At 34.2% G+C, this 25,317-nt stretch overlaps 2 protein-coding genes across 2 annotated transcripts in view; both read right to left on the bottom strand.

The window, feature by feature from the left end:
* Positions 1–696: 696 nt before the first annotated feature.
* Positions 697–11,623, bottom strand: LOC108916179. Its single transcript, XM_018722389.1, has 6 exons — positions 11,547–11,623; positions 10,098–10,270; positions 7,682–7,889; positions 5,898–6,049; positions 3,556–3,764; positions 697–2,176 (listed from the first exon to the last, which is right to left on the bottom strand). Exons 2-6 carry the CDS (start codon positions 10,266–10,268, stop codon positions 697–699), a joined length of 2,220 nt encoding a protein of 739 aa, XP_018577905.1. The 5' UTR covers positions 10,269–10,270; positions 11,547–11,623.
* A 6,442-nt stretch (positions 11,624–18,065) lies between these two features.
* Positions 18,066–25,317, bottom strand: part of LOC108916167 (regulator of G-protein signaling 20) — a 32,628-nt gene continuing 25,376 nt past the window's right edge. The window contains exons 6-7 of the mRNA XM_023454104.1: positions 24,015–24,238; positions 18,066–19,128 (exon numbers count right to left, since the gene is read on the bottom strand). Coding sequence (XP_023309872.1) covers positions 19,113–19,128; positions 24,015–24,238 — 240 coding nt within the window. The 3' untranslated portion in view covers positions 18,066–19,112. The remainder of the gene's footprint in view (positions 19,129–24,014; positions 24,239–25,317) is intronic.

The following is a 25,317-nucleotide window of genomic DNA, read 5'->3' as shown; positions in this document are numbered from 1 at the left end:
AAGTGCACAAAGAGCGTGGACCATTATCCTGAAGCCAACTGCAACATGTTGAAGGAAGATAAGATTTGTCAAATCCAAGGAACTAATTGAGATCCGCAACTAGCTGGACAGCGTAAGTTAGCTTTTGCGCGACATGGCGCCCAACGTGAGACCCTGTCGCTCAATAAGCCAATGCCCAATATTTTAGTTCAACAACAGCTCGAACTATCTTGCTGATTGGATAAGCTTAAACTTTTGGTAACACGACAGTGGCAAACTTTTTAGAACTAAACTTTTTTTCTTAGTATTAAGCCCCATTATTATCGGAAGTATTTAAGGACCACCATGGTGAACAAAATAAGCGTTTTATTTTATATTTTTCAAAATGATGAGAGTTAAAATTTATTGTACTTCCTATTCCTAGTACTAATTTTGGCACTTATTACTCTGTTTCAAGTTCCATCATTCTTCACGACAAGAAAATTGCTATTAAAAGTAAATTACTTCTTGTAACACATCTAAATACTTTCTTGAAATAGATCTTATATTAAGTTCCTACAATTGAAGATGGCACATTTATAACTATAACATAAATTTTCTAGCTAATTGAAATCATAAATCCTCTAATTATGTTGACATCCTACATGTTTATAGTCAATTTTTCGTCATGCAAATTTGTATAAAATTATAAACGATTGCACAATACCCTATAATGCCTTATACGTATATGTTGTGAGAGCTCCTGTAAACTTGTCTCAAAGAAGCAGACTGATCTTCCAGGTTCCTTTTTAAATTCACGATAGTATTTAGGAGGACTTGCTGTCTTAAATTCTCGGTACTGCTCGTCCTGCAACCTTTAGATTGCATGTAATCATTTACTTCCTTTTTGAGGTTAAAAACAACCGTTTTTCCTTTTCTTTGGGGTTTATGTGCGTTGATAGTTGTGTTGGCAAAATACACCTTCCTCCTTACAGGCTCACTTTGTGGACAATCTAACGCGGAATTTCTCGACGGCTTCTCCAGTTCATCATCAGAATCAGAACTGGAATTCTCCACACGTTTATTGGCATGCCGTTTGTGTCTTGGGCTTACCCGTATTACGTCCACATTTTTCTCTTCGACCAAAATACCTTTGTGTGCGTGTACGCCTTCATCCTTCTTCTTCCTGTTAGACAGATGCTGCTTTAGCAATTCACTTTGGTTATCCCATTCTTTCCTAACTAGAACTGGAGAGTTGCTTATAAGAAAATTGGTGATATGACTCTTTTTCGGGCTGAACCGAGAGCAGTTATAGCTAGTGTTGGACGGAACTTTTGGAAACAATGTATTCTCCGTTACACTATCCTCCGTAAAACCGTTCCTGGTCTTGCTGAAGACGTCTATTTTGGAACACTCGGTGTTTCGTAGAAGCTCTACTCTTTTATTTGCCGGACCAGGGATTCTTCTAGGAGATAGACCATTAGTTTTCATTGTACGCAAGATTTGTTCCGCTTCTATAATAAGCTCCTTGTATTTTAGATCAGCTTCTTTGTCTCGCTTGTCTATTGTGTTTATTTGGTTTCGATAGAAGCTTACTGAGTTAGACCGCTTTTTAAGACACTCTTCGAGAGCTAATTTGGAAACAGGTCTATGACCTGCTCTTCTGGCAGAGAGAGGAGTTGCTCCAGCGCTCTTGGATCCATCTAAAATGCCTTTGGTCAACCTTTCCCCTTCAAACTGCTTCACGTGATGTTTCTTGTTCGAGCTCGATCTCCGCTTCTTTTCGCTGGCTTGTTTGCTGCTTCTACGCGTCGTTCGTCTTCTTGAAGACCTCTTCCTTGGAACGTCGAAGTTGTAGTAGGAACAATGACCAGTGTTGTGGTCTAATCGAGGATCGTACTCCAAATGGGAACCGTTATCAATGAAATCTAATTCTCCTTCGAATGGATCATCTTCGTCTCCGCCGTCTTGTCCGGTATCTATGTCCGTTTCGCAGTCCGTTGGATCACTGTCGCTTAGGATGTCAGTCTCTTTCTCATATACGTAGCTTTCATCGTATTTGCCCATCATTTCGTTTAAAGTGCAGTCTTCGTCATCACTTGCAGAACGGGGTCTCGGTGGTTCTAATGATAGACTGGTTCCGCTTAAGGATGAGCAGGAGGAAGAGGATAGAGAATGGCGTCTGCTGACCACTGGGCTTAGGAAGCGACGGGACCTACTGCCAATGAAAAGATTAATTTTGACCATGACATTTTATGAACCACTTCAAATTGATTTTAGTTCTCAATATACATTGGATTGGTATTGAAATAGACGATTAGGCATACTTAATATTTAAATTACAAAGACACAAAATTAAAAAAGTGGCCTGTTCCATGAATGAGACCAACCTATGCATTTACTTTGAATTCAGTAGGTTTCTTAAACAATAGACATATAACTTTTCCAATCCACAAAAATTTCTGAAGTCTGCTGTCAATAAGTCAAAAGAATAAAACTACACTTAGAAGCTACAGTAATTTTCAGCTATTCTTTATCCCCTTGTGATACAATAGCGGTAGCTCTCTTCTGTCTTCGAAAGATTTATACAGAGGATTTATTTTTCTCTTGTTTTCTTTCCATACGTATCTTTTTTTGAACATCCAACATAAATTACTGGAAAATAGTTACTAAAAACCACTGTATTGATTCACAGCAAATTTTGGTGTAGTTTTGAAGCAGAGTCGACTTTCTCGGTTCATTCAAACTGTCTTTAGAGATTTCAAATATACTAAAATTGTTGATAAACTACTTTGCAGGGCTTCTTCACAGAGAAACTCATTAAATGTAAAATACTAGAAGATTTTTGGGCTTTATGGAATAGGAAGTTTCCATCAATAGTCGCAGGGTTATAGGACTGATTTTGTTTCCGTACGACCACATATTCGTGGTTATATTTTTCAAAATTCAGATTCTAACTGAGGAATATGTTTTTAAAACAGTTATAACAGTACCATTCGGACTTTTGAGTTTCTTAGGATGCCTTTTGGCTTAAGAAATGCGTCACAAACCTTTCAAAGATTTATGAGTGAAGTGGTTTTAAGTTTAGATTTTGCATTGGTGCATTTTGATGGCATTTTATTTAGAAGTAAATCACATAAAGAAGACACGGAACAGTCTTAAAAAAATGTAAGCATCTGCAACGATTTATAAGTATGATTATTTTTTATCTTACATTTGTTCCAAATTTCGCAGAAATTCTTTCTCCTTTACATAAATGAGCTGCAAATTTACAATGTCAAAAGTCAATTCGTAGTTGGTCGGAATAGTTTCAATTTAGCAAATTAGAAATTGTTTCTAAGACTGCTCCAATTCTTATGTTTGAAGCATATGTATGGGAATTACTGCTTTCACTCACACCGATTTTTTTACAGTGTACTTGTTGGTAGAAACATGGGTGTTATTTTGGCAAATAAATAAACTAAAGAGTGACGAAGCATGGTAGCATGAGTCTCATCCTTGGAAGAGGCCACATTTTTATTTCGTGTATCTATCTACTTCAGAAAGAGATATCGCGATTTTACTTATTTAATTTATTTACAAAGCGGATTAACTTACGGACTGTCTCTGTTGATTTTCGAAGGCGTGGTTGTTTTGCTGATTTCGTGTTTGGCTGGAACAGGACTAGGAACGTTACTAGGCAGCCACGGATTTGTCCTAATTCTATTGCGTTGCCTCGGTGAAGTAATTCCCAACGAAGGACTTTTAGGCCCACCAATAATGTCTTCGATTTGAGCAGCCACCTTCGATTCTCCATGGTCTCCGTTCTGTTAGTACTCCATTCCAATGAGTACAGATCAAATATCGAATAACATACACACACCGAGACAGGATACTATGACATTTACGACTACCGAACAAAACAACCTTTCTACTACACTGCAAGGCACTAACTTAACTTCAACAGTTAGCAGGTTAGCAGCTGATTATATTTGGTATTTATAGTCAGGATATGTTCAATATCATTTCCAATAATGCTCGTTTTAAATGTTCTAAGGTATATATTCTTGTTATTATCAACTCTGATACTTTTATTTATTTTTACTAAATTCTTTTCAAATAGAATTCTCGTGCATACATTTTTTTTGGGTTACAGTATAGACCAGGGCGGATCTGTTTTGAGGTGGATGTGAGAGGGGGCAAGCAAATTTTTTCTGGATTACCTTCAGTGCTACATAATAAAAGGGTAGACCCTCTTCAATATTCTTCCAAAATGCATAGGTACCAAGATATAAATAAAAAAAACTCGGATAAAATAGGTATTTTTTAAATTTTTTAAACATTTTTGCAATTTTGAAAATGTTCCGGACCTCGCCCAGATCTAGGGATCTACACTTTTATAATGTGAGCTGTACTGAAAGTATTCCAAGAAAAATTAGCTTGCCCCCTCTTACATCCAAGAAGTGGCATATTTCGACAGATCCGCCCTGGTCTAGTATGGCATCAGCAATATTACAGGCATTAACTTTAATATCCAAATATAAAGCTTTTATCACAACATAATAAATTTACTCAAGTCAGAAATATGCACACACATTTGAATACGTATTTTCCATACGGATACAGTACAAGCTTAGCCATATCTCATATCAAATTTATAAAGATAAATATTGTAGGAAAACATGGAAACATTCTTTTTCCTTTTGTACCGCTTTCTTACATCTTCAAGTGATCTAAGTACAGGATACATTCTGTCATACGTATATCTCTTTTTAATATCCAACAGAAATTACTGGAAAAGAAATACTAAAATCTCTGTATTGATGTTTAATTTTTATAACAGTGTCAATTTTCTTTACAGTCGAAAGGGCATTCAATTTTACATTCACCCATGACAATTAATATGGGTCATTCCATTAAAAAACAAGTTTTTCAACTCGTAAGATTATTAAATGTAGGTCTCAGTATTTCCGAGTCTGAATAACGTACACGTTTTGTTCACAGATGATAAGATAGTGATTTATGCCAAAACGAACTGTGAAAACTGCAGATTTATAACTCTTACGGTTTAGACGCTATATAGCCTCTTTTAGAGAGTTGAAATTGTAATTTTTTTCAAAAACAACTGATTATCTCGAAAACGGTAAGTTTTAAACACCATGTACATTTAATAAACTCTACCTAATATTAATCAAGGAATTCAAAACGCAGTAATATACAGGGTGTTCCTTTTAAAATAACAAATTTATGTAGCGTCCACGCGAAATGGAACACCCTGTAAAGCTAAATAATTTTCGTTACATGGCCCATATGATTTCAGATTTTCAGTATGTTAGAACAAATAAATTACATTATAATTGTAACTGATAATGAGACTAAGGTGTTTTCTACATATTTCTGACTGGAAAACACATCGTGATAAACATCATAGACAGCTGCTAATGGGCCAAGATAAAAGGTTTATTTGTATCAGTTTATCGATGTCTTGATTCAAAGACCATGTTATTTTTGAAACAGCAGTGGGCAGAGTTTGCTGAAATTTTACATACTAAATAAGTACTGAAAAGAAATAGCACTATCTGTTATTCAACTATTCTTGAACAATTGGTGGATACCTTTGAAAGATAATAGAAATGTTGGGAAACGTTGTAGGGTTTAGGGATTATGAAAACAAAGGTCGACAAAATGTGACTCGAGTTACAGCAAAAACCATACTTTACTTTCCCGAAGGTTGTTCTATTGCATCAGGTTTTACAGATATTCTAACTAAAATTTGTTCACAATATTAAAGAAACGCCCTGTATATTACTTATACCGTTTTATTTTTATAAAAATAGTCTGTTAAAATTAAACTCTTCATTTAAAATAATACAGGTGTCTTTTAAGTTTTCCTAACTTTTATTTTGACCCATTTACATTAGAAATGAACTAATTGTAAGTACCAACATTAAGGAATTTACCTGAAGTATAGGTGTTCTAGGTCCATTAATATGATTTGAAACTAATTGAGCTGAATTTTTCAGTACCACGGTGCAAGAATTTTCATTTCTGCTTCTAGGAGAATTCGGAAGTTGGACAGAATTCAGAACAGGACCTTGTAAATTATATCGATCTGAAAATTTGCAAAAATTTTAGTCAAATTGGTCACAAAATAAGTAACATCCAAAAGTGACGTCATTTTTTATACTTTTGTTTTATTAAAGAATGGCTGATTAGATTACTTTTTTAATTTACCTACAAAATTAAGTCTTCCTGTTTTGTCTGTAAATGTTCTTAATTTAAAATTATAATAATAAAAAAAAAAGTTGTAGCAAAGAAAACAGGGCAAATCTGGTTATATTATAATGTCCCTCATTGTTGTTCTCTGTGTTACTACTAGAGTTTGACATTTACAGGATGTTTAATTTAAACTTTCCATGGTCTTCCTTTTATAGAACTATCAAAGTATCAATAACGCAAAAAAGTCAGTTACCCCCCATAACAAAATTCAATTTGTAAGGGATTATACAGCAAATGAAAGTAAAATATGCCTGATGGGATAATAAATTGATGATATTCTTGCAGACTCACTCATGTCAATAGTTCGTGTGAATCAAAAACATATTTTTACACGTCGAATATAAAAATTAGGTTATGTAATAAAAATACCCAGTACGACAACTGTAAGAGCCAATCGCTTTTATGCATTTGACTTTAAATATACATACATAAAAGCGAAACGTGTTGACATAAACTGATGAGAGCACAGAAGTGTCAAACTCTAGCTATTACTATACTCCAGGGTTAAAATTATAGGCAGTAGAGTCATAAATAACTAAAACTACAATTTTTGCTATTTCTTAATACGATATCATTATTTTCTGCATTATTTGCATGGAAAATTCAATATACCGCTAATCTCACAGCGTTTCGATATTATGGAACGTTCTATTGTTTACAACCGACGATGTCTATCTTCGTTTATCGTAAATAAAAAGAGAATCGATACCCACATACAGGTCTGGTCGAACTAAAAGTAGAGGTGGTAGAAATGTATACGCCCAGTTGAAGAATGTGAGCGCGGGCAAACGAAATGCAAATACAGTTGCATTGGTCCACTGGGCAATAAATCTCAGCCGCTGACAAGTGGTCGACAAATTGCCCAGCAGTGCGGTGCGGCAATACGGAATTTGGTGTGATTCATTTAATTTTAATTCTATTAATCATTGATATTACAATTGCGAAAGGGAGAAATAAGAGAGATATTTTGTTTACTAATATTATTACAACATGGCATTTTGGAGACCTTTTGAAACGGAACAAATAATAATAATAAAATTGTTTGAGGACATAAATAATTAAAATATGTTGTTAACCAAATAGACATTTTCTGCACATTATATACAAATTATTATAATTTTTTACCTTTATCAGAAAACTTTTTAGGGACGCCTATGAAACTCATTAAATTTTGTTGCCAGGCGGTTTTTTACATGTTCAACTGACTTCGGAAAGACTATACCAGTGCGTGTCATAGGCGTACAAGTGAGAATTACGTGTTATTATTTTCATATTATGGCCAATATTGATTACTTGGAAATACTAAGGTTGTGTAAATTTGTGAAGATAATCTAGATTTTGCCAAAATCAACATATCTCTTCTACATTTAAGAGCTTTCGGAATCTTTTAAAATGAATTAAATCGTCCCAAGGTTCTACATGTACTTTAGGACTGGAATATATATTAATGTTAAAAAGTACTCACCGGAATGTCTAGAGGGATTATTTAACAGGTATTCGGGAGGAGCTCCAGGTGATGTGCCATCTGTCGAGTACCCCGTGGAGTATGCTGACTCAGGAGAGGACAAGTTGTTTGCTGAGTAACGAGAATTAGATACTCCAGATGATCCAGACTGAGGGTTGTCTTGTTTTTTTGAGGCGGTGCTGGCAATGACTTCTCTTCTATCATTTTCCTACGTGGTATTTAATATAATAATTCAACTTAAAATAATAGACAGACAAATTTTGGGGAAATGATATGTATATTATTATTGTCTTCTTAATATATATCCAAATGAGGGGGAAATAACAAACTGAGTTTAATAAAACTACGGAAAATTCATGTATATTCGTCTTCGTCGTTCCTCTGTAGAAATAAATGTGACTTTAGTAAGTTAGGTATGTAAAAAGCTTGGCGAATTTTTATTAAGAACTATGTATCATCCAGATGTGACACCGATGCTGAATACTGCCTTATATATAAAGGGAAAAGCCTTTGTCGACATAATGAATCAAATCTGTCGACGGAGACAGAAAGCAAACAAAAAGTCGCTATTTTCAATACCACTGATCTTCCAAGTAATGATGTAACTTCAAAGATAAATATTTTTTAAAAGATGCTGACGCATGTATAGAACGTATAGAGATGAATGATCCCAATATACATTTAATGACATAGTTAAGGATCAAACAAAGAATGAATTACACAAAACAATCAGTCATTTGAATGCAAAATAACGTATATTTACAGGATTCAGAAGTATGGACCAAAATAAATGTATGATTATTTTATAATTTCGCTTTTCTTTGATCTTAATCTTAAAGAATTGTTCGTAAAAATGTAACAGAATACATAGGGTGTTAAAACAAACTCAAACATTTTAAAAGCAAAGGGTATTTCAAAAATATTAGCATTGTTGAGCTTAAGAGCGTACTGGCCAAGTTTATGATTGCAAAGTACCAAAGTTGACGTTCGATCCCATCCCACGGTTGCTGCACCATGCTCCTTAAGTGATTTTCGCCTTAGAGTTTCACTTTTGGCCTTTCCGAATTTTTCGTTTTCGAGAAAATGCAAAATATGATTTTAGAACGCTTCTTGACAGAATGCACATGACAACACAAATTCTCAGTAGATCACTTTTGAATGTTGCGCTAGTACCCATCGAAAAGGTTGCTATGATTTAGTTCCAAAGGGTTTTTTGTTTTTTGTTTTTTAATTCCGATATTCTCCAGGCGGGAAACTTTCATTGAAACACCCTGTAGTATATACAGCTCAGCATTATAGTATGCCAACAGATAAATACCATTTTATGATTGAATTACATTTTGACTATGCAAAAAGAACAAAACATACAAAAGCAGTATTAATGACGTCACATTCTTAACGATGTATATTTTCTTAATACATACGACTGGGAATAAACTTTTATTGCCACTGGCTATCAAAATGCATACTGATGTGGGTGTATTAGGGAATACTCTTAACGTAATATTCCAAGAGTTTGGTGACAGCTAACAAACATCCAGAAAGAAAAAGAAATGGATAATAAGGTTCACAAAGGATGTCGGAGGAAACAAATCCCTTGGTACAAGATGCCAGAAAAGGAAATTACATAAAAAATGAGAAGGAATATACATATAAGATTAAAAAAGATATACACTTTGTTCCAAAATGCTGGAACAAAATTCATATTTTTTTTCAAAATTAAAAAAATCGTTGAAATAGGTCAATTAGTAAATAGAAATTGTCACTTCTGCAATATTTTCTATTTTTTGAACCATGTTTGACAAACCTATTACCGACATTTATGCTTATTCATGCATGAACGACTGGACAGAAAGATGTATGAATTCATAAATGGGTGGGTGGATAAAAAGATGGATCCAGAACTCTGTAACACGAATTATGCCATGAAAATGGCGTTTTTGTATTTTTTGTTTTTGTATTTTGATCTATTTTCTGTTTTTGAATGAAATTGGACCAGCTTGTCTGACTCTATGATGATAAATTGCAATTAAACGAGTGAAAAATCATACGTCTAGTGAGCTGGTAGAATAATTTGATTTTGTATAACTTTCGTCGATCGTAAATGACGTTTTTTGTGAATTTTGACCTGTTTTTTGAATTTTCCCGAAAACTCAGACCCGTTGGGCCAAATCTGCAGGCAGATTCGGATTCAGCGGAAAAAATATATGGAAATACACGGGTCTGAATACCAGATCCGATCCTTTTTTTTTGTGGGGCTGTGCAATGTATAAATAAGTTATTATTATATCTTTAATAATCTACGTTGTCCACTTAAAAAATATATTTTTTACAACCCTTTAAACCAAACTATGAATAAAACCCACAAACTTAGCCGACTATGTGCACGCTTGTCAAAATATACAAACAGACTCACCCTAAAGTCGTTAGGTAATATTATTGCATTATCCGATCTCTCCGGTTTACCATTTTTAGCCTCACATCCGGATATGGAGACATTGTTGCTTTTTGCCGGTTTATCCTTCCTGTGCTGCTTTTTCCTTGGACGGACTGCTTCCATCCACGATCGCAGTTTACCTCCAAACATCCCTTCAACGCAAAAAAGCGAAACTAATTTAATATCCTCTCAGTAGACACATGCAACATTCGAAAGATCGGTTAATTAAATACGTACAAAAAGTAAACAACTTATAAACTTTCCCAGTAGATGTATGCGAAATTCAAAAGGTCGGTAATTAAATACTTGCAAAAAGGAAAACAATGTACAGGGTAAGGGTCAAACTTGAAGGGTGTGGTGTAACGTGAAGAAATATTAATTCTGTTGAGGGGTTGTGGCAGAAAATACAAGTAGCCGCGAATGCATTTAAAAATAATAGGGACATTTTGTTTAATATTCGGAGACATTTAAGAGAGTGTATAGTAAAATGTATTGAGAAATTTCATAATAAAATTTAAACCTTGAACACCCTGTATTTTTTAAACCTGCGACATAAGACATCATGAGCTCAAACTGAGTAATATTTTGGTGTCTAGTATCTCCAGCTTAGTGTTGACCCATTCTTTCTGACTCACCCTGTATATTACATTATATCTGTTGAATGGGAAGAGATACTGAAAAACATTTTTAATCGTTGTAAGTTGTTGATAGAATTTAATGTTAGATCGTCATGAAACAAAGATTCCCGCTTGCAGTTTCTCGTTCTGTTTTTTTTTTCTGTTATGGCGCCCAACCATCAGCCTGTCACCCTGTACACGATCTAGTAGATGCATTCAAAATCCGAAATATGGGTAGTTAAATATGAGCAAAAAGCGTAGATAATTTACGAATTCTCAATAGATGCATCCAAAATTCAAAAGATCGGTAATTAAATGAAAACAATGTACAAATGCACTCAGCGGTTGCATGCAAAATTCGACAGGTTGGTGAAAAAGTGGAAGCAACTTGTGAATCCCGTAACTGCATGCAAAATTCGAAAGATCAGTAATTTAAACACGTAACAAAAAGCGGAAAAAGTATACTGTCAGTAGGCGCATATAAACTCGAAAGATCGGTAATTAAATACGTGCAAGAAAACGAAAACAAAGCACAAATTCCTTCAGTAAACGTATGCAAAATTACAACAAACAACTTTATAAATTATGTCAGTAATTGACTGCAAAATTTGAAAGGTCAGTAATAATATACGAACAAAAAGCGAAAACAATATAAATCCTACAGCAGGTGGATGCAAAATTCGAAAGATACGTAATTTAAAATTCCAAAGGTCGGTAATTAAGTACCTATACAAAAAAATCGACAATTCATTAATCCTACAGTAGTTGCATGCAAAATTCGAAAGGTGGGTGATTAAACACAAATACTTACTTTCTCAGTTACGGCCTGGCCTTTACAGAAGTCATGGCTTAGGGGTTGACATACACAAGAAGCAAGGTACTTCTTAGGCCTTGTCTGAAGGATTTTCCTGGGCCAGGCATATTTTGATTTGCTTCTGAGAATGGCGCACGCTGGAAACTGGCACTGTGGACTCCGAATTAAACGTCAATGCAGCATCATCGCGACGCCGGCGCTCTACCCTAAATGAAAAGTCGCTAAATCGCATCGAACGCGGGGGATGCGTGGATGTGGGCATAAGCGCGCGTGCGCTGGTAGGTACAGGGGATTTATCAAAATCTAGAACCGTTAGGTGTTCCCCAATAAAATCGTACATTACGTTTAATTACGTGGGGTGGGGTAGCTGTTGCGTTTAATGAAATCGTGTTGTTCATGATGTTGCCCGCTAGTGTACCGGGTGTTTTGTTCTTCTGAATAATAGTAAATCTTACTATTTAATTATTTATTTGTTTAATTTAATTCTTCCAACGAAACAGAAGCTCAATTGTAGAATAAATAAGGCATCACAAAGATTTGTTTACGTAACAATAAATTAATAATAATAAAAAAGAAGAAATATATAAACAAAACTTTTTGCAAAATTCAAGATGGCGGATCCAAGATGGCCGACCAAATTTTCAGAAAATAACAGATTCTCTCACGGGTTTTCTGCCTAATCTCAGGTAATAATGTACGTAGATAATTGATTAAATTTTTAAAAACGAATTTTGTAAATCTGATATCGGATTTGAGTACAGTGACTCCGGAAACCCCCGTATACCAAATTTGGCGCGAATCTGTTATTTTTTTAAAATTCGTGATATCTGACCTTAATTGACCCCTCTTTTGAGGTTAGAAAAAGAACTACCAATTCTGACCGCGGATTTACGTTCGGCGGGGTCTTAACCATATAAATGAACATTTGAAAATAGAAAAAAAGATTTTTTTATTGTTCCTTGCACTTTTTCGGTGAATTTTTGCTATTTTGACCTGTTTTTTGAGGTTAGGAAATTGCTGTGATGTGATAGCTCAATTCTGACACCGGACTTGCGACCAGAAGGAAAAAATACTACGAATAACATATGTCGCATGAAAAGTACAGACAACTTTTTTTTGTGTGGCTGTGTACAGTAAAAATAAAAGTTTATTCATTTAATTCAATATTATGACCTACGTTAATACATATCTCTGTAATATCCGTAATATGAATGTTCAATAGTTTGGCATGTGAAACACAATTTTTCTAGACTCAGAATTACTTTGTTCGTTCCACTATGAATAGATTCCAGTATTCTATCCCTTAGAATTTATTGTCCTGTACTTGAGTTTTGTTGATTTACTGAGAAATATACAAGTTCATATATCTAATTAATGGGTCTCTAAGTTTCTAATAGGACCTGATTGCATGCGTAATGATCCTACGAGACAGTGATTAAAATTACTTACCTTATATTCTCTTATCTATATCTTCCTTGATGCAGAATGTAAACTCCCCAATTCTTAAGTATATCTATAATTCTATTCAGAAGAGATTGTTATATATTTTGTATTTTCTCACAAAATGTGACGATATTCTTGCATATTATCCTGTACGTGTTAATTACTGAAAAGCATTCAACAATTTTCTCGTTAGCACACCCTGTATAATAATGTTGTATGCTTATAATAATGTACTTCTTTAACTTAGCAGGCAATGTTCCAAAAACCGTTCTAATCTTCTTCCAAGTAAAATTCTTTCTCTTTGTGACACTCAGAAGAAAATAAAGTAACATTTTTTAATTGATCATCACATTTTTGCAAACATTTTTGCTAATTAAATATTAGTAAAAATGGCTTCAATCGTTGACCCAAGATCGTTTGATCTCAATCTTTTAGACTTCTACTTGTGGTGTCATATGAAGAGGTTTTACCAACAATGTCGGGAATAAAACGACCTTTGGGGACATATTTTCGATCCTTACCTGGGAAACGGACGGATTCCGGAAAATTTTTGCATTTTTTATCTGATACTATAGTTAAATTACCAATTTATAGGAAATTTAGTTGAAAGAAAATGAATTTATGCAATAAACACGATTCCAAACATTTATTTGATTATATTGGTGGTGATACGTTAGAGAATTTACTTTGAATGTAGCTTTTAATATTTAAACCTCTAGTTTAAATCAACAATCTCAGTTAAAGCTATGTAACACATTCCTGTTTGTTATGGTGTTCCAAGATTTTGTTCCCAATATGTTTTACAAAATCTCGAAAGTTATACAAGTATTTAATAAAAGTCTGTCCAATCTTGATAGAAAAAATAGCAGTCCAGAAAATGTTTTTGTATTATTAATTACATCATCATCATCGTCATCATCATCAACACAAGAATTTCTTCATTGTGAAGTTATATTCATATTCTTTGTAAAAACAACAAATACGTAATGTAAAACAAAACTGATATGAAAAAATTGAAAATTCGCATCAAGACAAATAAAAAAAATAAAATAATCAGAGGGTCATCCTCCAAGGAAATATTTTGGACTTGCCACTGATTTAGTAAATCCAAAGAAGAACTAAAAAAAATCAATAGTAAAATCAATGTATAAGTTAAAATTTATTTATGTTATTAGTTTAAGAACAATTTTTTCTTGAATTTAAAATTCAAAGTGCCTAATTGATGGAAAATGTTTCTTGTTATCGTTCGTCCACTACATGTTTTTGTATCTAATTAAAAACTGCACTTGAATTATTTTCTTGGTTATCGCAAATTCCGTTGATGATGTGCAACCACTTTATCTATAATACCTACCTAACAAGTCAAACTAGTTATTAACCAAGTCCAACTAGTTACTAAACAGTATTGCTCTCAACAACAATTTATTAATTAGAAATTCCAGAGGTAATTTAACGACTACAAGCCCGTTTGTTTAATATTAGTTAACAATTTAACAGTGAACTTGAGCAAATTTGACCTTTGATCAACGATACTTAACATTAACCTTCAATTAGTTTGAGGATGCATTTTGAAACATCTAAATAGATTAACTTCCTGTTAGTCGAGTAATATTTCGACATTATATTGGAACTAATTAAATGTAGACTAATTTACTGACCACATAATATAACTACATATAAACAGCACTTGATTTAAAACTAGAGGTTTAAACTATTCATTCAGTACATCTGATCTTAAATGTCCAGATTAGATAGATCACCTAATTTGGAAGATACCTTTGGTTTAAGTGTTCTTTAAGCAACACCATATGTGAAACTCAAAGAAATAGTTTGTAACTTTATCGTTTGAAGAAATTAGGCTCACAGGTCTTAACAGAAACCTTTGCCCCAATTATTTCTTCTGTTCTAAATAGAAATATAAAGAAATATGTGAAAGTATTAAGTTGTTCTTTGATGCTGCAACCCTAGTAGTCACGTATCGAACTTCGCATTAGATTTACAGCTACAGCTTTGAAGGTCGGTTACAGCATGACTGGAATCTTTACACATCTGCAGTGTATCTGGGTTAAGGTGGACACGAAATCGTAAAGACTTTTTTCCGCAAGGTACTAACGTTGCACATTACGTAAAATACAACTGTTTCGCGCTAGTGCGTAAAGTAAATATTTTACACACTAGTGCAAAAAATAAATTACGCACTAACGTAAACGTTACGCACGTTGTACACTACGCACTAGTGCGTACATATTTTATACACTAGTGCAAAAATGTAACTATTTCGCACTAGTGCGTAAATATTTTACGTACCAGTGTGAAAAATAAATTATTTACCAATGTCAACGTTTCTTACGTTGTACACTGCGTAAATTTAACTGTTTGACACTAGTGCGAGTAAAGTAAATATTTTACACACTAGTGTCAAAAATAAATTGTATACTTAAGTTAATGCATAACTTGTTTATGTTACTCTAGGTAAATATAAATGTTTTGCACTAGTGCATAAATATTTTATACACTAGTGCAAAAAGTAGTTTCGCACTAGTGTATAAATAAATATTTTATATACTAGCGCGAAAAATAAACTATTTACCAATGTAAACATTACGCACGTTGTACACTACATATAGTGTAAATCTATTGATTTAACTGTAAAGTGCGTAAAACAAATATTTTCACACTAATGTTAAAAATAAACTACCTACTAATGTAAACGTACATTATACACTATGTAAATATGTTTCGCACTAGTGCGTACATATTTTATTCACTAGTGTAAAAAGTAAATTATTTACCTAAGAGTTATGCATGTTGTACACTAAGTAAATGCAACTGTTTCGCACTAGTGCGTAAAGTAAATATTTTACATACTATTGTGAAAAATAAATTATGTACTTGTGTACGTTAGTACAAAAACGTAACTATAAATATTTTGAACTAGTGTGTAAATATTTTAAACACTAGTGCAAACAGTAAATTATTTACTATCGTATGCATTACGCACGTTATGCACTACGTAAATCTAACTGTTCCCCACTGGAACGTAAAGTAAATATTTTATACACGAAAAATAAATTATTTACTAAAATAAACGTTACGCACTATATAAATGTAGATGTTTCACACTAGTGTGTTAAACTTTACGCAGTAGTGCGAAATATAAATTATTTACCACGTTTTTCACGTTGTACACTATGTAAATATAATTATTTTGCATTACTACGAGTCAAATATATATTTTACACACTAGTGTGAAAAATAAATTATGTACTTATGTTAGTACATAAGTTATTTATGTTACGCACATTGTATTCTGCGTAAATATAAAAGTTTCGCACTAACGCGTAAATATTTTATACACTGGTGCAAAAAGTAAATTAACGTAAGCGTTACGCACGCTATACACTACGTAACTGTTGTGCACTATATAGACTAGCGCGACAAATTAATTATTTACTAAAATAAACGTTACGCACGTTGTACACTATGTAGATAGTGTCACCACACTAGTGTATAAAACAAATATTATACCTAATTATATTTTTTCTAAGAAAATTGGCGCAAGAAAGTTTTGAGAAATTCTGAATAAGATACTTGTGTTAAACCTCAGTTGATGGTTTCTGAAATTCTCACTGTTTCATATCCACCTTAACACAGACAAACCGTAATTACTATACTTACCGTGAGTAACAACTTGGAGCTCGTACAAATTAAACGCTAATATGGTTAAACAATTTCCTAGTCGTTGAGGTTTCAAGAGACCATACCGCTCTCTTTTTTTAAATAAACTCTAGAAAATCCCTCCTATAAATGTTTTTAAAAAAAAAATTCACCGTAAATATTATTTTAATTGTAGCAGGTATCTCGAATATTACACACAAGTAAAATAAGATTTCTACGGTATACTTATTCTGCGTATCCGAAAATTCATCGAAAAATCATTCTTGTACCATAATTGGAACTTCAGAACAAGATAATGATTTTTAGAGATTGGAAACTTCAGTTTGCAACTTTGCAACCAAAGAAAATAATGGAATGGTAGCTGATTGAAATAAATAAAAAAATTTTTAAAAATTATTGAAGGAATCAATATAATTAGATACACCCTGTATATGTATCGGAAAATAGTTATCGGCAAGTAATTTTAACAGGTCAACATTTAGTTTGAAAAAAAAGACACCGGACTCTACCTAGGTACCCTGATTCCGATGCCGAGGTCGATTAATATCTATCACGTCAGATTCAAGGTCATTTGAGGGTCAAGTTAAGCAAAGGTGGTGGAAAAAATCTGAAAAATTTCATACATAGGTTTTTTGGGTCGCTGAGTCTGAATCCGATGTCGGTTGACATCTATCACCTCATGTTAAAGGGCGTTTGAAGGTTAAAGTAAGAAAAGGAGGTGAAAAAAATTGGAAAAAAAATTACGAATGCTCACAATGGTTTCCAATTTTTTCACCTTCTTTTTTACCTTCAAATGACCTTGAACATGAGGTCAATCGATATCAAATTCAGACTCAGCGACCACCTTCTTAGTTTGACTTCAAATGACCTTGAATCTGACACGTTACAGCTTAACCGACTTCGGCATCGGAATCAGCGATCCCAAAAACGCTTGGTACCTAGGTAGAATCCGGTGTTTTATTTCAAACAAAATGTTGGCCTGCGTTATTAAAGCATTGCAATCTATTTCCCTTTAGTGCAATTCACTGAAAGATTACAGTAGCAACATAGTTTAATTGCTTCAGCAAGAAAGTTTAGTTTTAGTTAGTACTATTTTTACAGTTTTAGCTGCTACAATTGAGTTGTATCCAACTTTTTGTTGAGACCGTCATAGAATAGTACACACCACAAATGTAAATACCGGCCAGAGGACTTAATTTCAGAGTTTGTTCTGATGAAGAGAGCGATATGTCTCGTGAAATGCGATGAAAACTAAAGGAAGGACATGGCAAGCAGCCTAGAAATTGTCCAGGCCTCGACGGGAGGCTGCAAGCGAAGCTAGTCTACAAATAAGAGCACAATAAATGTATAAATTAAAAGTAGTATTTTAATAACTTAAAAAAATGTAAGGTGGAATTATAAACATCATTATAAATAAATGAAATGTAAAGTGATGAGGGCTTCGGAATAAATATCTGTTGTAAATGAAGACAGTAACCGTATATTTGATATTTATTTATATGAACAGTGTGTCGATTATTGTACTCTATATAGAGGGGTACATGGTGTAGTGCTAGTAGAATGAGGGATGCGGGGAGGGATACGGGAACAAGTCTTGAGGTGATGGGGTAGGGGGGCGAAACCGCCGTGGTCGTAGATACATTACGTAGTATATCACATCTTCATATATTGTAATCTCGGCGGGACTGGGCGTAGGAGGTGTGGGTTGGGGCTTAAGCAGAAATGTTACAGTAAACCCATGACGGGCACTATCTGTACTTAAACGGTACATTTTATACTGCAATTTTTCTCTTATCGTAGACCCGTCCCTATAGTTGGGTAAAAAAGACTATCCGGAGAATGCCAAACCGATTGAATTCGAACAACGCAAGCGACAATTTTTTTAGAAACCAATACAAAGTGAATACTAGTGATCACTGAAACTCGTGTAGTGTGAATTTACGCTAACAATTACCTACCGTTTAATGAATAGTTATGTACAAATTCCCCCGCCTCCATACCCACTGTCTGAATAGTGTTTAGGGTATGGAAGGGCAGGCAATGGAAACCGAAGTGTCATCTTTTTTACCCACCTATCAGTGAGATGAACCATAATTCGTTATTATTACACAACACTAATTTTTAAGAAGTGAGCGGCTTGACCTCCAGTCCAGAGTCATGATTGCTATGGTACAGAGTGAACATGTGCCGAGAACAAACGGTTTTGCGAACACATCACACAGCGTCCTGGTTAGGACTTGGTCCTGTGTTTTGGGGTAATTCTGGCCCGGCGGCCAGGACACATGTCACAGTGCACTGTGCGAGGAATGATCCGAAGCATCGGCTTGTGGCGTCGGCCGTGACCATCTTGCATCAGACGCCTATAGTCGACCATCGCCCGCCGAGGTTATTGTCGACTGTCGAGTCTCTGTTAGGCCGCCTTGGTTGAAACTTTGGACGGCGTTAACCGTCCTGGTCCCTGGAAAGAAATTACATGACCTAACTCACATTTTCACTGTAATTCGTATTCGGTTATACCGGAAGTCGCCATCAACTTGCTTATTTTAAATGGAACACCTTATATAACATTGCAATTTTGGATTCTACGTGTTATTTTACGTGGACTTTTATGAAGTTTACCCATTCCTAAAATTAACCGTTTTCGAGAGAAAACTAGAAGAGATAGGTATAGGGAACCCTGATACCGTTCGAAAGAGAATAATAAAATTGTGTCTCAGAATATAGAAACAAATACAGGGTGTTCCAGTAAAAAAAAACACTTATGCAGGTTTGAAGTTAACTAAACTCGGCATTAAATTTCTAACACCCTGTATGCGATTAAGCCACTTTGAAAGTATGGACGGGAAGCTTAGGGGGTCTAGCTATTGTCCCTATAAATATTGTTGCTTTATCTTTCTTACTATAAAACACACATGGTTTGAAGCTATAGTCTGTTTGGAAATGAAAGAGATTAATAAAACGCCGAGATAATAACCGGCCATGGGCGTGGTAATATTTCGTTTCAGAACACTAATGCTAACAAAAATGACAGGGATTGGAAAATCGACTATCTACAGACTTTTAAAGGAAACAAAAAATGAACAAGATACTGTAAATCCCCCAAAATCATCTACAGGGAGGTCAAAAGTCGTTATAGAAGATATAGTTTCTGATTCGCAGAAGTACACTCCTTTTATTTTAAAAAATAAATACCAACGCTAAACAAAATTTTAAGTGAACTTTCAGAGAACAACGATTTGCCAAAAATCAGTAGAAGCAAATTATGGGCCGTCTTACCAGAGTTGAATTTTTGCTGGGAAAAGCAGAACAGGAAGTCAGTTCTTATCGATAAAGATGATATTTGTTGGCGAAGATCCTACTTAAGATCAATTTGAAAATTCAGTGACGAAGGGAGGAATATTTATTATCTAGACGAAACTTGGGTCAACGAGGGATATACTGTAACAAAAGTATGGCAAGATAAAAATGTAAAAAGTTTTCGACAAGCATTTTTGGATGGACTTTCAACAGGGTTCAAGGCACCTTCAGGTAAAGGACGAAGATTAATAGTGACACATATAGGTAGTGCCAGTGGTTTTGTAGATGGCGGTTTACTTTTATTTGAATCTAAAAATACAGGTGACTATCACGAAGACATGAACGCAGATGTTTTCGAAGAGTATTTTACACAGATGTTGGATCTTATTCCACCGGGGTCTGTAATTGTCATGGATAATGCCAGTTACCATTCACGGCAGACCGAGCGGACGCCTACGACTGCTTGGAGGAAAGCCGATATAATTCAATGGTTATCCGGAAAAAACATTTCTTTTGAAACAAATATGGTGAAAAATGATCTTTTGACACTTGTCAATCTTAATAAAGATCAGACAAAATACGTTATCGATGAAATGGCAACAAATCGCCAAATAACAGTACTACGGTTACCACCTTATCACTGTGAACTTAACCCAATCGAATTAGTCTGGGCGCAGGTAAAAGGAGATGTAGCGCGAAATAATACTACGTTTAAATTAAGTGACGTGAAAATTTTGTTAAAAAATTCCTTGGAACTCGATAATTTAATTGACGTTACTGTGGAACCTATCGTTATCAATCTAGGAGACGAAGATAATTCATCAGAATATTCAGAGGATGGATTTTAATATACCTACTTTTTTATTTTCTTTATTGTACATTTATACAACACTACATTTACTCACCATAATTTGAATTTTCAAAATACATATATTTTTGTGTGGAATAAAAGTCTATTCATTAAATTTAAATACATATTTTGATAATAATATTGAATAATTTTATTTGAATTACTAAAAACCCTCTTAACCCGGTTATGATGCTTAAAGTAGCCTCATGTTTTGAAATGCTGTTTTTATATTGTTTACTTATAAGAGAAATGGATCGAGAAATTGAAGCGGCATAGACAAAGACGGATTGTCGGGGATTAAATTTTAGCTACCTGCTACAATTTAGTACAGTCCGATCACACAAAGTTTTTTTAAAAGTACACCTCATCTATACGGAAAATACATAATATAAAAATATTGAATATAAGCACCAGTAGGTACTACATTTATTTACGATTTGCATACATAATAAGCTTTTATTACTCTCTTTCATTTCTAAACAGACTATAGTCACTGTTTCTGTCCATTCTTTTGAAAAAAATATCTCGAAAATGGTTAATTTTAGGAATAGGAAAACTTCATAAAAGTCTACCTAAAATAACACGTAGAATCCAAAATTGCAATAATATATAGGGTGTTCCATTTAAAATAAGCATGTTGATGGCGACTTCCGGTATAACCGGAAGTGGTACGTGGATGCCATTATTTTAGTTGAGAAGGGCATGCCCGAAAACCCGGTATCCCAAATTTTCAAAATTCAAATCGAAGTAGTCTCTGAAATAATTTCGCCCTTCCACAAATAAGATCCACTTCTTATTTGTGGAAGGGCGAAATGGGCGGTGACTATTAGACGTCTTCATTATAGCCATCTTTCTCTATCGCACGGATTTCTATGACTTTCTTTATCGCTCTCACGTAACGGCCGATGAACCATGGGGACTTTCCGACCCTGTATATAGAGCGACCTTTAAATTACCGTTATAATTTTACAGGTGTGTTCCTTGGATTATTTTGGACCAAATTACTAGTTTCAGAGATACACAATGTTGAAGTTAAAAAATGTCACATTTTTTCAAACATCTCTGAAGGTATTTTACGTAGACTGATTAAATTTGAGCTGACGATTTAACCGATTAAATGCAAGAATTCGCTTACTCGTTTTACGATTAGTTAGTAGCATCGCCATTAAAAATCCAGACTTTATACGTCACTAAGTTTTTCTGGAAGATCGTTGGCAGCACTTGATTTCTAATTGTTTTCAATGAAAATAGATATGTTTCGTTTTAATCGAATCGGCGTTGAAATTAATTAATAATTAATTAAAAAATTAAATATTTTTCAAGTTTTAACATACGGAAGCAGGGGTTGTTTTCAATATTCACCATGCAACCTCATTTTTTTTGGAGAAAATCCGTCACCTGGGCAATTTGTGGAATATAGTTACGTAATAAATAAAAACAGGTTTTACAAAGTTGGAGAGGAACACAAACATGCTCAACAAAGAAAAGAATCAAATTTTTTCCAGTTATATTTGACGTAAATGACCCTAAAAATACCGTGCACGAAACCTTAAATGCAAATTTCGGTCCTTAATTGGGGTCTTACGTGGTTGTGTTAGATCGTCATGGAGATAAGCTGGCATTATACAACGAAAATTTGCTCAAGTAACATTAGAATACCATTACGACACTCGCAAATTAATGAGATACGTGGCCCCAATACGTATAAGGGTGAATTAAAAATATATTAACAGGCATGCCATACACAATTAAATGGACGTTTGACACATAGCGCACGCCAGTAACTAATTATAGCACATTGATGCAGTTACAGTCATTGTGGAATCTTATCATTATTACTTTATAGCATCTTTTGGTTGTTTATTGGTGGAAACTTTTTGGATAATATTGTGAATATCTGGACATGTTAATAACTTGCATGTAATTACGGTAATCATTTCTTTTTACTCGACAATATGTTCAGATACTGGCAATCTGATTATTCGTCTTACTAATTGGACTGAAATTACAAAATTTTGTAAAAATGGTTGGGAGTTGAATGACCTAAGAAAAGGAGGGCTTTGGGTCCTATTTAGCTAGAAAATGTGTCAGTTTTATTACTTACTTCGTGTTTTACTCATGAAATGCAAGTAACTGGGCATATAAAGACTTTTTTACTATTGAAGGAAAAATCTGGACAAGTGGCACCACTGCAACAGAACTTTGAAGACGACCTTATCTTACATGTGCATATAAAGGGTGTCCCGGTATTTGATACAAAAAAATCAGTTCCTCATATAAATTTTTTTAATACGGGCCATCAAACGTGAAAATTAAAAAGTTATTTATATCTTTTTTACACAGACAAAGCATGAACCAACGAGGGACATACAGTCAAGACAAATAGCGATGGACGGTTGGTCTACTGGTATAAGAACGCTATCTGAAAAGAGATACCGTTTTATAGTAACATATAAGTGGTTTCTCGAAAAATGGTACATACATATTTCAATCCAAGTACCACGAGAAATACTGATTGCAGAAGTTCCTTGAAAGTTTTGTAATTTCAGTTTGTTGCCATCACAGAAAGTGCCCCAAAAAGGATCCTTTTGTTGAAGACGAACGCAAGCTCAACTTATGAAAAATTGTGTAGAGAAGTGTCAAGCGTACAAAAAAATTGGATGCTATGGATAGGCCAGGAAATATAGAGTTGGAAAAGTCGCGAAATTCATTTCCCAGCTCTTTTTCCTGGCTCAACTCGAGCAATAACATTATTGAAACCACCTCCTTATCACTGAATCAATATGGGCACAAGTAAAAGGAGATATTTAAAAATAAAATTGAATACAGTTGAATTAGTCGAAACAGAATTACTTCTTTAAAGTGAAATTGCAAAGTGCAGAAGCTTGTCAAAGGTATACAAATCATGTCCAAAAAGAGAGACTTTGATATTGTGTTGGACCAAATTGACCTTATTGAAATCAACATGGTGATAGTGACAGTGACAGCGATTTGATGAAGGTATGATATATTAGTTTTATTTTTTAAGCTTTTATTGTTTGTCATTTTACTTTCATTTTTGTTATTCAAATGTTGCTTTTCTTGTCGGGGGTCATTCAACTCCGTGAAACACAACATAAAAAACATTGGATCTCGTGAAAAGGAGCCTCTTTCCCTCCTTTTGTTCCAACATGAATTTAAAAACGGATGATAGTTACCCTGAAGAAACTGTCACCATGGCTGTTGTCACAGCTGATTGGGGACCAGATGTACTAGTCTGCTGCTGAGATAACGACCGATACAATGGCGAATTGACGAAGCGTGGGTAGCTATCCCGATGCATCAAGGTGTAGATTTGCAGCTGTGCTTCGTCGAATGTCCTTGGCGTTGGCTCCACCATGTTTCGGTTGACAATTTCACGCACTCTGGAATCAAGTGAGACCTGGAAACAGAATTAACATCATTTTTATTAAACATTGCCAAACCGCAAGCGACTTTTAGATGCGCAGGGATGACAGTTAAGAAACAACTAATTTTAATGCGGGTAGTAGATCTGTTGTACACAAACAAAAACTAATTCCAAGAATACAACATTTCTAAATTCGTACTTATAACACAAAATTAATAATAATCATTGTTTAAAATATATATAATTGGAGATCTAACAATTCCTTGGAAACACATTTTTCCTTTTTTAAAGGAAAATAACAAAAAGAATTTCGTATTTAAACTGCCATTTTTGTCTCCGACTATAATGGCGTAAAATTTTATATCACTCTTTCACCCGTCTGTCGTCTTTGTCTGATATGCCTGAAATAGAGTTCTTTAGAGTTCTTTGTCTTATGTATCTAAAACAAGGTTAAAAAGTACTGCAAGTTTACTTTGTCTACCCGTTCGCTCGAGTCGAATAAAGTGAAGTAAGAAATAATATAAACATAACTAAATTGGAACGGTAAAGCAAATAAGAATTACATATTCGATTTTTATGGATTCTGTTAGAACCGACACTTTAAACCTACCTTTATTTCAATATATTTTGATAGATTTATATCTGTCTGCAAAGTTAGGCTTAGTTTTTTTTATATACAGGGTGGCCAAATGAAAACGAAACAGAGCCATTTTCAGGAACTGCGTCAAGATTGTAGAAAAACGCTCAGACCCGTCGATTTTAGATTAAAGGGGGACATTCTTTGCTGGTATTTTTGACTCCGCCACTTTCACCCCCAAATATTTAAATGGCATTGGGGGTTGAGTAATATTTCTTTTGAAAGCTCTTACAATTCTCTTTACAACATACTTTAAATTTTATAATTCCGCCCAATACTTATTAAGAGTTTTGATTTTAAAGTTGAAACTTATGTACAGACAATTAGTAATGGTAAAAATGTCAGTCATTCGAAATATTTTTAGCTTTACAGGGTGTTCCATTTCGCGTGGGCGCTACATAACTTTGTTATTTTAAATGAAACACCCTGTATATCATTGCGTTTTTTAATGCCATGGTTAATATTAGGTAGAGTT

The sequence above is a fragment of the Anoplophora glabripennis genome, unplaced genomic scaffold, assembly GCF_000390285.2.
Source record: "Anoplophora glabripennis isolate ALB-LARVAE unplaced genomic scaffold, Agla_2.0 scaffold2, whole genome shotgun sequence".
Classification (NCBI taxonomy): domain Eukaryota; kingdom Metazoa; phylum Arthropoda; class Insecta; order Coleoptera; family Cerambycidae; genus Anoplophora; species Anoplophora glabripennis.
Note: the sequence above shows the minus strand (reverse complement) of the source record. Positions and strands in the feature narration are given on the sequence as shown.

Coding starts and splice junctions, on each gene's coding strand:
- LOC108916179 (XM_018722389.1), bottom strand. CDS start 10,268: ATGTTTGGAGGTAAACTGCGATCGTGGATGGAAGCAGTCCGTCCAAGG. Junction 3,765..5,897: donor CTAGAACACCTATACTTCAG/GTAAATTCCTTA, acceptor GAGTACTAACAG/AACGGAGACCATGGAGAATC. Junction 2,177..3,555: donor AAAATCAACAGAGACAGTCC/GTAAGTTAATCC, acceptor TTTCATTGGCAG/TAGGTCCCGTCGCTTCCTAA.